Source organism: Nesoenas mayeri (genome assembly GCF_963082525.1).
Source record: "Nesoenas mayeri genome assembly, chromosome: 1".
Taxonomy (NCBI): Eukaryota; Metazoa; Chordata; class Aves; order Columbiformes; family Columbidae; genus Nesoenas; species Nesoenas mayeri.
The window spans coordinates 109,351,237-109,366,855 of NC_137541.1; the positions used below are offsets into that span (position 1 = coordinate 109,351,237).

The window sequence follows — 15,619 nt, forward strand, 5'->3', positions numbered from 1 at the left end:
GCTGCAAGATTGTGCCTATTTACCTGGGCTAACAGGATTATTTCAAGTTGGTGATGCTCCTTCTAGCAAAAGGAGAGGCTGTGCTGTCCACTTTTACTCAGACAACTAACACACTGCCTACAGGAACCGTCATCCCAGCACTCAGGGCTGCAGAGGCCAACCTGATGACCTCCAGTTCAACAATTTTCACACACAACAGAGATTAAAGATCATGTTTTCAAGAGAAAGCCCTAGAGCCTGGCCTCAACACACCTGCCAATGGCCACTGTGGCCAAGGACACCAAGATGAGAACTCTATTTCCTCAGTTATACACACTCCTGTTATGTCCCAGTTTTGTTAAAAACAAGACAAGTTTCTCTTTTAGGGAATTTTCCTTTCAGCTAAAGTCTTCTTAGTAACTGCACTTTGCTAAAGTTGGATACACATTTTGGTAGACATAGCAATGGGATGAAAGGTTGCCGATAAGGGTGCACATCCCGTAAGTGCAAGGAGGAGCAAAATGGTGACTAAAACTGACCAACTAAGTATTCCATCCCATTCATGTTATACTTCACATAAAAGTGGGAGATCACAAGGATCTCGTCCCTTTTTCTCCCTTCTTCAACTATGGCCGACAACAGGAGAAGAACCTGCCCGCCATCCCTGCCAGCTGAGGCCTAATGACAGACTTTGCATCCTTGACTCCAGTTCCAGTTTGCTGCAGAGTCCAGCCCAGAACTTCCTGTGCCTGCTCTACAGCTATCGGTAGCTGGTAGCAGCTGGTATTGAGGTGCCAGGACTTTCAAGATTGGTTTTGTATATTTTGTATTATTTTCTCTATTTTATTAGTAGCATTACTAAAACATTTTTAATTTTTTCCAACTCTCTCTCTGTCCTCCTTTGCCTTTCAATCACCTGTACTTAGTGGGGAGGGGGGCCACAAAGGGGATTAACAAAGCATCTGCCATGGTTTATTGTCACCCTGCAATCAAACCATGACACGTTACCAAGCCGAAAGGTTTCGAGTGGAAAGACGACCAAACTGTTGATATGAAACTGGGGTGGGGAATATACTGTTTTTAATTGATATTGTAATACCCATAAGCAAAGTCTGGCAAAAGATAACACGTGTGTGCACAAATTAGTTCCATGCATCTGTGTATGTGTACATACATGCACAAACAGTGGGCAACCGCTCTCCTGTTCCTCATTAGGCAAGTCTGTGCCAAGTGAGCTGAATGTTTACTATGTCCTGCACTCTTAGCAGCATGAAACTTTTTTTCTTAAATTTCCTGTACTTGTAAAAAACAGAAGACATAAGGAAAGGATTTCAGCTAGGGCCTTCTTGCTCACATTTTGGAACCATCTCATCATCACATGTGTATGCAGGTGTTCCAAGGAAGTCATTTCCTGCTAGATAAAACTGTTCTGGTTTGATGTCTATCATTTGAGACATTTTTAAGCAGCAATGTAAATAAGCAGTATGAAGATGTGATCAAGTAAAATGCATTTAAGTAAGTGATGCTTATTTAGCCTAGGATTTTATAAACACACACACACACATATATATGTAAACAAAGATTAAAAGCTGTTGTGCTTGAGTGAAGATTAGCTCACAAAACAGATCGGACATGAAAAGTTTCACTTGGCTCTTGCAGTAAAAAGAAACAGAACAGCTAACAACTGCATCTAAAAGGAGAATGAGGAAAGCACATCTTGGTGGAGTCTATTGGTGAATATACCTGAATTACCAAGTAATTATGTTCTTAAATGCCAATGGGGCATATACCAAATATTTCTGGAAAAAAAGTAAAGGCATCTAAACCTGTACTCCTAACTCAAAAGTAATAATTTTCTCTAGAATATTAGAACACATAAGTGAAGGACAATCTTTAAGGGAAGAAACAAGTCTATGTTGTATAAGAGTGATGTAACAGCAGTTACAGCTATGACTGATACTGCTCAAGCTCCCAGTATTGACAAAAATGCTACTTTGATTCTCTCAAGCCTGCTTTAACTAGGTTAGTGAACTGACAGTTAAAAAAACTCAACACATATACACACCTCAAATTCCACCCAGGAACCCTGCTCCCTTTGCTAAATCAACACCCATCTTTACCAGCCTAAAACAATGATAAAAACTACACACTGAACATGTTGGGAGATAGTTTTTCTGCCTGAGGCAGCCACATGCCGTATACCTATATTAAAAAAGAGTTGGCTTGTTTTGTAATGCCTGCACAGACTGGTATTTGCATTGCCAGGATCTGTTTGTTTTCCTCTAAAAGTTTTTGGAATATGCCCAGCCAGAACACCTAACCAAGTAATAACAAAGATTTTAAAAAGCACTTTGAATCCAATTTGCTTTGTATTTTCTTCCCTGTTCTTTTTGGAAAGTTAATGTACGGTACAAGCACACATTTAATTCCATCTTTCTCTGTTCCTCGTATTCACTGATTAATTTAGGAACATTTAAGACTCACCAATAGAGCTTTAAATGCTCTGGTAATTTGTGAAGCATCATGCCCCCAAAGAGAGGCTCATAGAAATGGAGGGGGAAAAAAAGAGAAAAAAAAAAAAAAAAGGGTTTTATTGTGCAAAGATTTCAAAATGCTGGAAATTCTTTTGTATTTCCCTTCACTTTACTTTTTCCTCCCCTCCCCTCGCTGGGAACAAGGAAACAGCCAAGTTATTCTATGGCTGGTTCCCACCACCCTAACATTCTGGTTCCCACTGAGCTGTGCATTCAAGCAAAACCAAGAACAAACATTAACAGCTCCATTCCCATCCATCTACTAGACAGGAACTCACAGATGCTTCATTATATACCTCCTGCTGGCACTGATGAGGCAGAAGATTTGTATAGAGACTCAGACAAAACACAAGAGTCATTGTAATTGTTCTCATTCATAATTCTATTAGCTAATGGTAGCCAAACCATCATGCTACTTTAAGCTTTTCCCCACTGTTAAAAATACAGCCATTGTCAACAGCATCTCAAGAACCTTCCACAGATAGTGCAATGTCACATATATGAGTTTAAAGACGAGGAAGGGGGAAAAAAAAAAGAAACCTTATTGTGTAACTGGAATTTTATTTTATATATAAATAATAAGAGACTGAGGAATTTTGAGACTTGCTACTTGCAATGCTGATGCTGCCATGGGACAAGCATGGGCAGACTTGAGTCCCACTGCAGGACTGAGGTCTCAAGACTGACCTAAGATCCATAGTGTCCTTTCACAGATTCCATACCAGAAGCCGAAGCAGCACACCGTTAGTCTTTTCCTGAGACAGGTTAGTCACATTCAAAATAAAAATGGATTCAGATGGTTTTCCTCTTTCTCTTGGAAAATGTTGCTCATACCTATATATTTTTTTTCACCTGTAACCAAAGAAAGGTGACAGATAAGAAGGGGGAAAAGGAGGGAGAATGCAGAATTAAATACCATAGGCTTTTTCTTTCCATTACCAAAGTGCAATTAAAACTTTGTTGCCCAAACAGGTTTTGATCAACTTGGTAGATAGAAAATTCTCAATACCAATTCACTTTTAGTAAAGAAATTTAACTCTTCAAATTACTGACATTATAGCACTAATTATTATGTTTGCTCTAAAGAGTTCAATTCCTATAGTTCACAGAATCACAGAACGTTAGGGATTGGAAGGGACCTCTAAAGATCATCTAGTCCAATCCCCCTGCTGCAGCAGGAACACCTAGATGAGGTTACACAGGAATGTGTCCAGGTGGGTTTTGAATGTTTCCAGAGAAGGAGACTCCACAACCCCCTGGGCAGCCTGTTCCAGTGTTCTGTCACCCTCACTGAGAAGAAGTTTCTTCTCATATTTAAGTGGAACCTCCTGTGTTCCAGTTTGCACCCATTGCCTCTTGTCCTATCATTGGTTGTCACCGATCGGAGCCTGGCTCCATCCTTGTGACACTCATATTTATAAACATTAATGAGGTCACTCCTCAGTTTCCTCTTCTCCAAACTAAAGAGATCCAGCTCCCTCAGCCTTTCCTCATAAGGGAGATGCTCCACTCCCTTAATCATCTTTGTTGCCCTACGCTGGACTCTCTCCAGCAGTTCCCTGTCCTTCTGGAACTGAGGGACCCAGAACTGGACACAATATTCCAGGTGTGGTCTCACCAGGACAGAGTAGAGGGGAAGGAGGACCTCTCTTGACCTACTAACCACCCCCCTTCTAATACACCCCAGGATGCCATTGGCCTTCCTGGCCACAAGGGCACAGTGCTGGCTCATGGTCATCCTGCTGTCCACCAGGACCCCCAGGTCCCTTTCCCCTACACTGCTCTCTAATATGTAATTTCCCAACTTATACTGGAACCTGGGGTTGTTCCTGCCCAGATGCAGGACTCTACATTTTCCCTTGTTAAATTTCATTAGGTTATTCCCTGCCCAACTCTCCAGCCTGTCCAGGTCTCGCTGGATGGCAGCACAGCCTTCTAGTGTGTCAGCCACTCCTCCCTGCTTCCTGTCATCAGCAAACTCGCTGACACTGCACTCTATTCCCCCATCCAAATAATTTATTAATGTATTGAATATTACTGGTCCCAGTACTGACCCTTGAGGCACTCCACGAGATACAGGCCTCTAATTGTTGAACTGTATCAAAATAAAAGAGAGAAAGAACACTCCATAGCACCAAAACACCAACTGGAATCTTGTGTAGCAAACCAACTTTCTCAACTCAAATTATTTTTAACTCCCATCAACTGCACTTATTCTGGTACAAAGCCAGGGTAATTTAACTTGAAAAAATTGAGTTACATACATACAGAACCAGAACAGAATGAAAATGAGATATGCTACCTTTGTGGAAAAAACACAAAGCCATGTCACTTCCATGTAACTCTTCAGCACAACAGCTGGATAAAATTAAAGCTTGCTTCTCCCATAAGATGTGATTTGAGCTGTAGTTTGCATATAATTTTGATGACAAACATACTATAATAAAGGAGGTGCAATGCTTCTGGTTTTTTGGAATGCAGAAATATGTTACTGTCTCCAGTGTGAAGCAATTTTGTTCTTGGCTGACAAATCACAATTCAGAGACCCCTGCTGTGGCAAATCTTTATGAGGAAAATGATATTGTATTTATTTTAGCAATCAGATTCATCTAGGAATATGGCCAACAGTTGAAAATACAGTGAGACTGATATCATTCAGAATAAACAAATGTGTCTTTTCAAAGATCACAGCAGCATTCTCTAACCTTTGGGATCACCCCAATCCAACAAAACATCTGGATCTGGGTTTGCAGTTAAATAACTGAGTTTGATTTCAAGCACAAGCAACAAATCACCACCCCCAGAGAACAGCTGAAAATTGATACCAAATTGAACTTTCACCATCTGCTTGCTCTAGGTCAAAAATCTAGGAGTTCCATTCATGTGTCTCCTCCAGAAACAATATGTGGCAAAGCAAGTAGATTACAAAACCAGCAGCACACAGGTACTTTAAGTACCTAAACAATCAACTTAACTCTTCAGCTTTTGTTCCTCTCCTTTCACCCACATCCCCCCTTAAAAAGATTATGTGCCTGAAGAAAAAAGCACGAACATTTAAAAAAGTGAGTAAAGGCCTAACAGAAATTATATTCACACAGTAGAAATGCCAAAACCAACCAACCATTTACAGGTTTCTGTTTGTAATGAACCTTGATATTTGCACAGTGGCTCTTTACAGTTTAGTAGCTGTGTCCTAGTTCACAATAAGGACAACATTTAAGTGAATTTTAGAGAAGCTTGACTTCCTCTTGGTTCTCCAGGGTACCTTTACTCAAAACAAAACTGTTCTTCCTATTTTTTTCTTAAATTTTGAATTTATGTGGCTATTTTACAAAACACTTGAAAAATATGTATTCTTAAAGGCTTCATATTTGTATGTCTGAAGGAAAAACTAATTACTCAGTAAATCAGCCAGTCAACATACTTTTTTGCCCTTCTGATAATTCACTACAGTAATTAAAAAATACATTAAGGAAAACACAACACTAGAAACTAGTTTTGCTTTTCAAGCTGACTGTGTAACAGTGGAATGCTGTTGCTCAGCAGATGTTTGCATTCCATCACATCTGCAAACATTTGTGACTGGTGATAATGCATGGAAGAAAAAAACATGCATTTTTCTAAATCTGGACACTATTTATACAGCTGCTAGTTAGAAAAAAATCACTGGTAAATGAAACTGCGTAGAAAAATAACGAGGAGTCCCTACAATGCTAAGATCATTTTCTGATGAAAAGTAAGTCTCTAACGTGATGTGAATATACAGGATGAAGCCAAGCAAGTAGACGACATGTTCAGAAAAGACATCCTTTATCAACTCAGAGCAGATATTATCTGATATTTTGTACTAAATGATGCCCAACTGCATTATCATCAGTAATAATGAGCCTCAAATACACAGCAATTTTTATTCTATGAAACTGAACCATCTTAAAACAGTTGAGAAGGTGTTTTTGGTTTGCTTTTCTAGAAACCAACAATCACAGGATTTGCTCGAGATTCAAAAGCAACCCAGGGGCCAAGTCAGAAACAAAACTGACATCTCAGCTTGAGTTTCTGGCTTGGAGAATTGGGAAAGGCAACCTCTGCTTCCTCCATCATCCATCCCCAAATGCTGAAGGATGTCTCGTTAGGAAGAGGCATCAACGTGAAAGGTCAGGCAGGTTGTGAACTGTTACTGGCATTGACAAATCTTTAGCGAAAACATATAAGCAGGAAAGAGGTTTCTTTCCCCTCCTTCATACCTGCACAGATGAGATGAGTTTTTTGGTACAGGGGCAGAAATGGAAAGGGAAGGAAGAAGAAAACTCAATACATTAAGAAGGCCTTGGTAAATTAACCTGGAACCCTTAGAGGAGATGTATATTTGCTTGCTATGCTCTAATGATGAAGAATTTTGGTAAGTTAACTTAAAGAGCATTAAGGAGCACACATATTCTTGACAAATGTTGAGATGAATAAAATTATTACTTCTCTTCCCTCTTTCTTCATCAACACCAAAATAACTACAAATCCAACTTGCAAATGTTCAGCTTTTCCAGAATATTCTGCTGTTATGAGTCTTTATTCTTTACCTGTGCCAAGTGATCTGGTGTTCTACTTCTGGGCTTGCTTTTCATTTGAAGCAGCATGGATTTCCAGGGGCTTGTCACCATCTGCATCACCCTTGAGGAGGGAAAAATATGCACAAAATTTCACATGATGCACTCCATGATTAACGTTTTTGCCAGAACAGAAACCCTCTTCAAAAGCTGAAACAAAAACTTCTTGCAAAATCAAGTGGCTGATGAGATTAATTCAGTGTAATATATTCAAATGTTATCTTCTCCCAAACGGTTCCTACATTTTAGTCTTCCTGTAGTTAGCTGAGCAATTAAAGGATTTGAAAGAACAAGTAGTTCAACAGAAATGTTTTAATTGACTCATTTTGCCTGCACTAATAACAGAGGATGAATTCCCACAGAGTAGCTGCTATTTCGCATTCTCGGAATTCTGTGTGGATTTATACAATAGGTCTCTTTTAGTACATATCCTTTAAGAGAGCGTTCTCACACTTTCCCCAAAATAAATGATAGAAATCAAAGAACGAAGAGAGGCTTGTTAGAGCATCTGGTCTATCTGTCTGCCAAATATGACACGAAGAACAGGCATTTGATTATAGTTTTAAATAGATATCAATAAAAAAAATACTTATAGGGCCACACACATGGCTAGGGGACTGCAGCATATGACAGACTAGGACAGCCTGAGAGATGTGGGTCTGTTCCGCCTGGTGAAGGCCAGACAAAGGGGAACCTAATTGCTACCCACAGCTCTCTAATGGGCATTTAGGTATCTGGAAGAGCTTCCCAGAGATTCACACCAAAAGGACACAGAGCAAAGGACACAGGAACACAGCAAATTTCTGTTGAATTGAAGTGGGATTGGGGGGGGGGGGGGGAATGTATAACACCACTGGTAAGTACTGGAGTAGGTTTTCCAGAGAACTTTGTGAATCACCTTCCTTGGAAATGTTCAGCACTTGACTGCACAAGGCCTGAGCCATGACATCTAACTTCAAAGCTGTCTCTGCTTTGACCAAGGAGTTGGATGAGACGATCAGAGGTCACAGCCAGTTTCAATTATTCTCAAATTCCACACATGAAAATTAGATGGCATTTTCTTTTTTTTCTAAAAAGACTTTTTTACCAATATGACTTAAATGCAATGGAAAATGTAACAAAAGAAGACAGAAGAGACTGGAAAACAAATATTTCACAGGATGGGTCAAATTTATGTCCCAGCACAAATCAAATACTACAAGTAAGGCACCGAGTCTGTAAGACCCTGCATATGCTGTGCTGGAGATACAGACTCAATACATTAAAACTGAATTATGAGGACAACTCTTAAATTCCTTATTCAAAATATGCCTAGCAAGACCTTTAAAGGGAACTCTTTCTTTCAATAACCCATTTTGTTTTGATCACTACCCCAGATATTTCATAATATAGGAAATCACATCCACAAACCATACCCATTTCAAAATAATGATCTACGCTGTAATTTTCTTGTACCTGAACTTGTAAGTTACAACATTTTACTACAATTTGTAACTAATAATCTGACTCACAATGCCTCATCTCAGGGATTACTCAATCCTGAACAAATTAACAAAAAATAAATTGTTCACAGAGAGTTCTATGTTTTTCCTCTTGCTTGTTTCAACTTGTAAAAAGCAAATAGTATTTAAGCAAGCTTCTTGGGTTTTTTGGTCCTGAAAGAGGAAAAAAGCCCAAAGCAACACACACACACAAATGTACATGAAAATAGCGGTCTTGCTCAGTGAGCTCAGCAGATCTCACCACAGGGCTCATCTTCCCTAGACCTATTAAGCCTGAGCTATTTAATTCAACCCAATCCACTGCTACACTGTCATTCTTCACACAAATTCATTTGCTGAATCAGCAAATAAAAAGTTCTTTTAATTCCACCCGCTGTATGTGTCCACTACATAAATAGCGAGCCTGAGTAAGACCGATCAGGCAGTGAGGTGGGTAGCGAGGAAAGGACACCCTTTGAGCTGGCAGAGGACATAAACACACCTAATTTTACAACGAAGTGTTAAGGTCCCCTGGTCACACTCAAAACCACATCAGAAGCAAAAAAATGTGTTTAGAGCAACGACCCAGAAGACAAGCCACCTCTGGGCCACGATGCCCTCTCATAATTAGAAGCAGGCTCACATTCAAGATAGTGTTTCTACTTTCTGGCTCAACACAACCATTCCAAAATATATCTGGGTGGCCAGAGGAGTTCATGCAGAGATTTATCCCACAGCAGAAGGTATTTTGCATTCTTCTGCATCTGACATTTCAACCAAAAGGTAGCTGATAAGAAATCTCCATAACATATTTGTTAGTCAAGTGTTCAATACATTAGGATGCCACGGGATTAAAAAAAAAAATCATTATTTCAAATTGAAAATAATATTGGACCTATGGGGACTGTAAACAACGCTTCTTGTAAAGTTTCAGTACACAAGAGATTAAAACCCACCCAATTTAGCTCACATTATCTAACAGAGATAATGGAAACCTAATTTTTAAATGCCAAACTTAAAAAAATGCAATTACTTCTGTGAAAATTTTCCTTCCATACAGAGAAAAATGCCCCAAACCTACCTATCTTAAGATCAAAAAAACAAACGTGAGGTGGCTTTTTTCTCACGCGACAGCCTACCCAGATGCAGAAGTTAGTTTCTGATTTTCTCTCTGAGAAAGTCTTGCAGACAGCCAAGCCTTTTTACACTGGCACCTAACCTCAGAAATCATAACTCCAAAGGCAGGTATAGGTCTCTCTTAGGCTTCTGGAAAACTCTTGAAAGGCAGAGTCTGGCCACCAGGGAAAAAACAGCTGCAAAAGAAAAAGAGTGGCTCCTCTGTGCTCCCAGATTAATAATTTACCTTTTCTTCTTTTGTTTGCAATGTATTGCTCAGAATAGAGAGAACATCACTGGTTTACTTTAACTCATCCTCCCCTAGTCAATAACTTATTCTCTGTCTTCTATTTTTAACTGAGCTTGAACTTAGCTCCCTCAGAAATATGAAGGACTTTTAAAAATATTACTCTTAAGTTGCCCTAAAAAGCTTAACCTTTTGTGGAGCAGATTCTGTCTTTCCTACCTCATTTAAACATTTAAATCCACCACAGCCCAAACTAAGGATCCAATCCAAAAGAAGTAGTAATTTTTACAAGTTTTAGTCTGTTGTTGTTCTTGCTACCAAACAATAAAAAGAGTGTATGACAGGGAACAGTATTTTCTGTCAGAAGCAGAGGTTTATCTTTTAGTTCAGATGACCTAACTGTTGCTTATCTGTTCAGAAGCTACTGAAAATAAGCCTTACAAGCATTTATTCACTGCAGAAAGAAGCTCAGCTTTTTATGTTGATGCTCAAAATACAAGTGACTTAAAAATTATTCTCGGTTTGACACAGTTACAACCTATGATGCTGATGGTAAAGCTACTCTAGTCAACGCACTGACAACACAACTTCCACCAGGGCTTTCAGGTGAGGAAAGTTCAGGTCCACAACTTCTTTGATGCTTGTTCCAAGCAAGCACAAGAAACAAGTACACAAAGCCAAGCAGTCTTTGCACTTGGAAGCACTCTGTCACTAGCTAGCACTTAATAAAAATACCCAGATATAGCCATATAGATATCTTTTAAAATATTTATATATTTTTATATGTATAATAAATATATATAGGTTTAAAAAAAATATATATATAAAAAATCAGTATTGCTAAGTCACAGATAGTGTCTATCAACAGACCATGCACAAATGAAAACCAAACAATAAGCCACAAGAGTGTCTCCCAATCTCTGAAGCTGTTTAAACAATCAAATGACAGACAGGAAAAAAACCAAAACAAATCAAAACAATTTTATCAGTTTTCTAGAAGATGTTATTACCAATTGGACCAAAGTGGGAAAGCACACACACATGAAGAACAAGTGCTGAAGAGGATGGTCCTCTTAGAGCTCTTGTGCTGCTCTAGTTTTTCATATCTTGGCCACTTCAGTAAAAACAAGTGCCAAATTCAGTGTCAGTGGAAGAGAGAGAATCCAGAATAGCTGAAAATACAGCAAAAGTCTTCAAGTGGTATAAAGACAAGACAAAGTGGGAAAGAACTTAAGAAAACTGTTTTTCTATGTGTTTCAGTACATATCAGCTCACTGGCTGGAACAAAACCTGGATTTAAGCGATTTGGAGCAGTAACACATGTCCTTCTTGAAGACAGTCACATTAGTATGGGAGCTAACAATCCTACAGCACAATACAACAGTGCAACTTAGGGAAGTATTGAAACCAGAGCCAGAAGAGGAAGGGCAAAAAGGCAGCATTTCGGGAAAATAAACATCAAATGAGCTAACAAACAGGACCTGTTTGTTAAAAACTTACAGGTGGCAAGTTCAGAACTGTGGCTCTGAAATCCTGGTCCTTAAGCAGTTTTCTGTAAAAGAAGTTATAATCCTTTGTATAGAAAACCACAGTCCTTAAATTTAAGCTGTTGCACAAAATCCTCAAGCTGCTATGGTTTGTCCATCCCTCTGGCCTATGGACAGGTATTAAAGATGATATAAATCATCCAGTATTAAACACACTGCTGTGAGCTGGGGGAAGAAACAAATAAAAAAGAAGCTGCAATTCACTGCCTTAACAGTTCAGCTAGTTCAACGCTTTTGTAAGCACTAGAAGGCAAAAAAGTGTAGAAGAAATGTAAAAAAAATATTATCTTACATGAACTACAATATTATTGAACAGAGCAGAGGGACCAGTTACTCACAAAGACTAGCTGAAGGCAACATAAGATATTAGCATTTGTAATTGCAAAGCCCCGGTCGTGAAAGTTTGATGCCGCCTAAGGCTACTCAAAAAAATTTCAAGTGCATCACTCTAAAAAATTGCATGTTGGTATGATTCTCTACAATTTTTTTACACTAAGTTTAACATAAACAAAGTCTGAGGGACATATGTTTATTTTTCTACCACCTCCCCTAAAGATTTACACCTTGATAATATAAATGCTAATATTAATTCCACTGATTTTTGTGGAATTACTTCTTGTGAGTAAAGGTCACTCAAATAAGCAAAAGATTTTTCAGAAGATACAACCATTAAAACTATACTTGTCCTCCAAACAAGATGGTTACATTTCTTCTACCATATCTTCTACCTGGGGGAAGCAGAAAAGTTGTGTACTTTATTATGTCAAGATAAAGTGTACAGAAGCTGAATAACTACTCCTGCTGTCCCTTATGAGGGGAAAAAAAAAAAGTGCACACTGATTTTTACTTATGGTACTTGTGTAGTTTTAGCAGAGGGCTTTCACCCTGTCATCCTGACCAGCTGGCTCCATCCACAAGCCAGCTTCAGGGTACCAGAATGCTGCACTGTAAACAGCATATTCAAAACCTTATGAGACAGACTTGCTGTACAGAGGGGCTCCAGCCACAGTGTTTTGAAATGTAGCAGCAGAAGGTCCTGGAATTAGTTGTTCTTGGCAGAACTTTGATTTCAGTTGATATGACCTCAATTTGGCACAGGTTTTTGTTTCATAAAACCTTCAGAAAATTAACATATCACATCTATTTTAATGACATGTTGCTGCACAAACATGAAGTTATGCGCAGCTGTGGTACCTTTAACTATCAAATTACAAGCAACACACCAAATTAACACAAGCCAAGGAGAGCCACCCATATACTGCTTGACTATTTGCAATAACCATTTGTGTAGCAACAGAAAAATGCTAGAGTGAATGTCACAAAAACAAAACAAAAATAATCATATCTTTTGCTCTGGCATGGTTCCACAAAGTGGGTTATATCTGCTGCAACACCAACTCAAGAATAACATGTACATTTGTCTTCCCTTGTTTAAGGAATCTAGCTGCCTATTATGACAATAAGAAATATACAAAACCAACCCAATTCTTTCACAGGGCTGTCAAATTAAGATAGAAGTCCCAGAATCTATCCTAGAAAGCTTGCCAATTTTAATATATGATAGTTGCAAGCACTTGTTTTCTTCCATGACATTTCTGTATCAGTAAAAGCTCCAATAAAAATGCAACTTTATGTTTACTTACAACAGAAATTCTTTTGCTGGAAAGGATGATACTGATTCGGTGCATCTAATTGTCTGTATGAACAAAAGGTACTTTTTTGCATTAGTACAATCACACAGACAAACAAGTTTTCCTAGGGTAGACTTCTCACGTCTCCTGTCAGGCACACAATGGTGCTCATACATATCAAAAAAGGTAGAGGTTTTCATTATTAACTGTGGCTGAGCATATCCTGATAGACCATCATAGTACTATCTTTAAAACAAACAATTAAACCAAAACAAAAACAAAAAACCCGGCCCTACCTCTCCAAAATTCTCAACTATGTAATTTTATACTGCTTCAGCCACACAGACTAAAGGAAGTTTCAGAGCAGACTTCTTCCATTATAAATACTTTTCAGTCCACATTCTAGTGATTTCAAAAGCATGTGACTTTTTACAACTGCTGTTCAGCTTCTCCAGAGACCAGGGAGACAATACCCTTTCTTTAACAACTTCAGAGGACAAACAAACACTGAGGCTGGATACTCCAGTGACAGTAGATCACTGAATATCTTTGATGCAGGCAATTCTATCAAGTGCACAGTGCTTCTTCATTTGAGTCACAGATTTTTGTATCTTGCCTAATCCATGAAGTTAAATAGCAACAGTTAACACTATCTGATCAAGTGGATGAACCTTAGGAGGAAACCACTCAACAGCATTTCACTCCTTTGTGCAAATAACACGTTTTGGCTACTAAGGGGTGTGATCTAAAGATTCTGCAAGGAGGAAGAGAAAGAAGTGTGTTTACTTAGTGGTCTCTGCAATTTGGCATGTCGTTTGTTTTTCTGCTGAGGTAGCAAGTGCTTGAATAAGCCTTATAATAAGATGAAAGCTTCAAAAGTTTTTGCCTTCCAATAACAACCACATGTTTCCTTTTGAAAGCCCAGAACATAATAAAATAAAAAGCTCAGCTAATTTTTACTGATGCTGTCAGTTTGCCTTTCTGAAATATTTTAACATAGCCTGTTTTTCTGAGATACTTTTTGACAGCCTAGGTTTTAGGAAAGGTACAGTATGATTAACCTTTATTTATTCAAAGAGCTACACATGTGCATTTACTAAAGCACCCATGGCCAAGACAGGGACGAATATCCACTGATGGAAGTCTCCACTCCCATAAGACTCAGCAACTCACAAGATACATGAGCATTTCTCCAGTCCAGCTTATTTGGAACTAGTCCACACCTAGACCTACCTAAGGAACTCAGCTGCATACCTTCAGTCAATTCAAGTACAACTGCCTCTCCAACACTTCTCTCACTCAGTGGCTATCCCCCTTATATCTTAGGGCTGAAAATACCATGTTCTGGTCAGGTAGGACTTCTGGCTTACAACCCAGAAGCTACAAATCATTGTCAGCCTAGTCTGAACTGATACCATGTTGTGAGCTGCAGCTCAATCAGGAGGTCCACAGTAAAAGACCAAGTCTTTCTGCTTGTTCAAAGTTGTTTTCTAATAGTCTGTTAGTTTTGCCATGCTACATCAAGCAACAAAAATAAGAGATGGGAAGCAGTCTGCAGCCAGCGCAGCAGTTTGTATCAAGGGAACAAGCATAGTTGCTTAGAAAACAGGAATTAAAGATGCAGTGAGTTTAGAAGTGGATTTAAAACTACAGAAGCTTTACATAACACACCTGAACTTTTCTTTCTTTAAGCAGCAGTTTAAAAAATTCCCTAGAAATCTTACATGCTCTCCCTGGCACACATTTAACCAGCTTGCACAGCTTTCCAGTCAAACTCCACTTCACTGAGCCATCTACATACATTTCCTCGAAGTCAGTTTGCCTGTCTCTATCAGATATACAACAACAAAGACAGCTTGCTCCTGTGGGATTACAGAAATGTCTAGTCGATAAAAAACAAAAACATCATTAAGATACTTAACTCCAGAAGCTCCAGGCAGGTTATAAATTATGATCAAGACATTACATAATGTAATGATTCATTAATACAAGTTCCCATTTTTTCACAAGTCAGTGCTAATCTTCAACTAATATGATTAATCAATCATATCACACCTATTTAGAAACTTGGAAGCATTTTGTAGAATGCATCATGTATTTGAATCAAGTTCCTAAGACCTTTTACCTTCTCACTTTTTTTCCCTGGTTTCTTCTTCTTAGGGTTGTCCTTCCAAAGAGATTCTACAGCAATATATCCCTGAAGACTCCAGTCATACAGCTGTGTACCAGCAACCTTTGAAACAAAAGAGATTAGAAAGCACAAACTTAACAATCTGGGAAATATTATTTTCCTTCTTGTTTAAGTGGAAGAAGTCTCAAAACACAAGATCTTTAACATCTTCATGTTCAACCTCAGGGTGTACACCATTAATAAACATCTTAGGGGAAAAAAAATTACACAAGGAACAAGAAAAGCCAACTCACTAAAAAACTGTTTGAAGACTACCTGAAAACATGTTTGTATAAAGAGGGGTAGAATGATG

At 38.6% G+C, this 15,619-nt stretch overlaps 1 protein-coding gene across 5 annotated transcripts in view; it reads right to left on the reverse strand.

Moving 5' to 3' along the window:
* Positions 1 to 3,063: 3,063 nt before the first annotated feature.
* Positions 3,064 to 15,619, reverse strand: part of APOO (apolipoprotein O) — a 32,998-nt gene continuing 20,442 nt past the window's right edge. For 2 of the 5 annotated variants that reach the window (XM_080357462.1, XM_080357461.1), the window contains exons 7-9: positions 15,262 to 15,369; positions 7,088 to 7,178; positions 3,064 to 3,365 (exon numbers count right to left, since the gene is read on the reverse strand). In XM_080357462.1, the coding sequence (XP_080213588.1) occupies positions 7,110 to 7,178; positions 15,262 to 15,369 (177 nt within the window). In that variant the 3' untranslated portion in view covers positions 3,064 to 3,365; positions 7,088 to 7,109. Of the gene's footprint in view, positions 3,366 to 4,567; positions 4,609 to 7,087; positions 7,179 to 11,458; positions 11,511 to 15,261; positions 15,370 to 15,619 lie in introns of all 5 variants that reach the window. The other 3 variants (XR_013923119.1, XR_013923120.1, XM_080357463.1) reach the window with 3 other exon arrangements.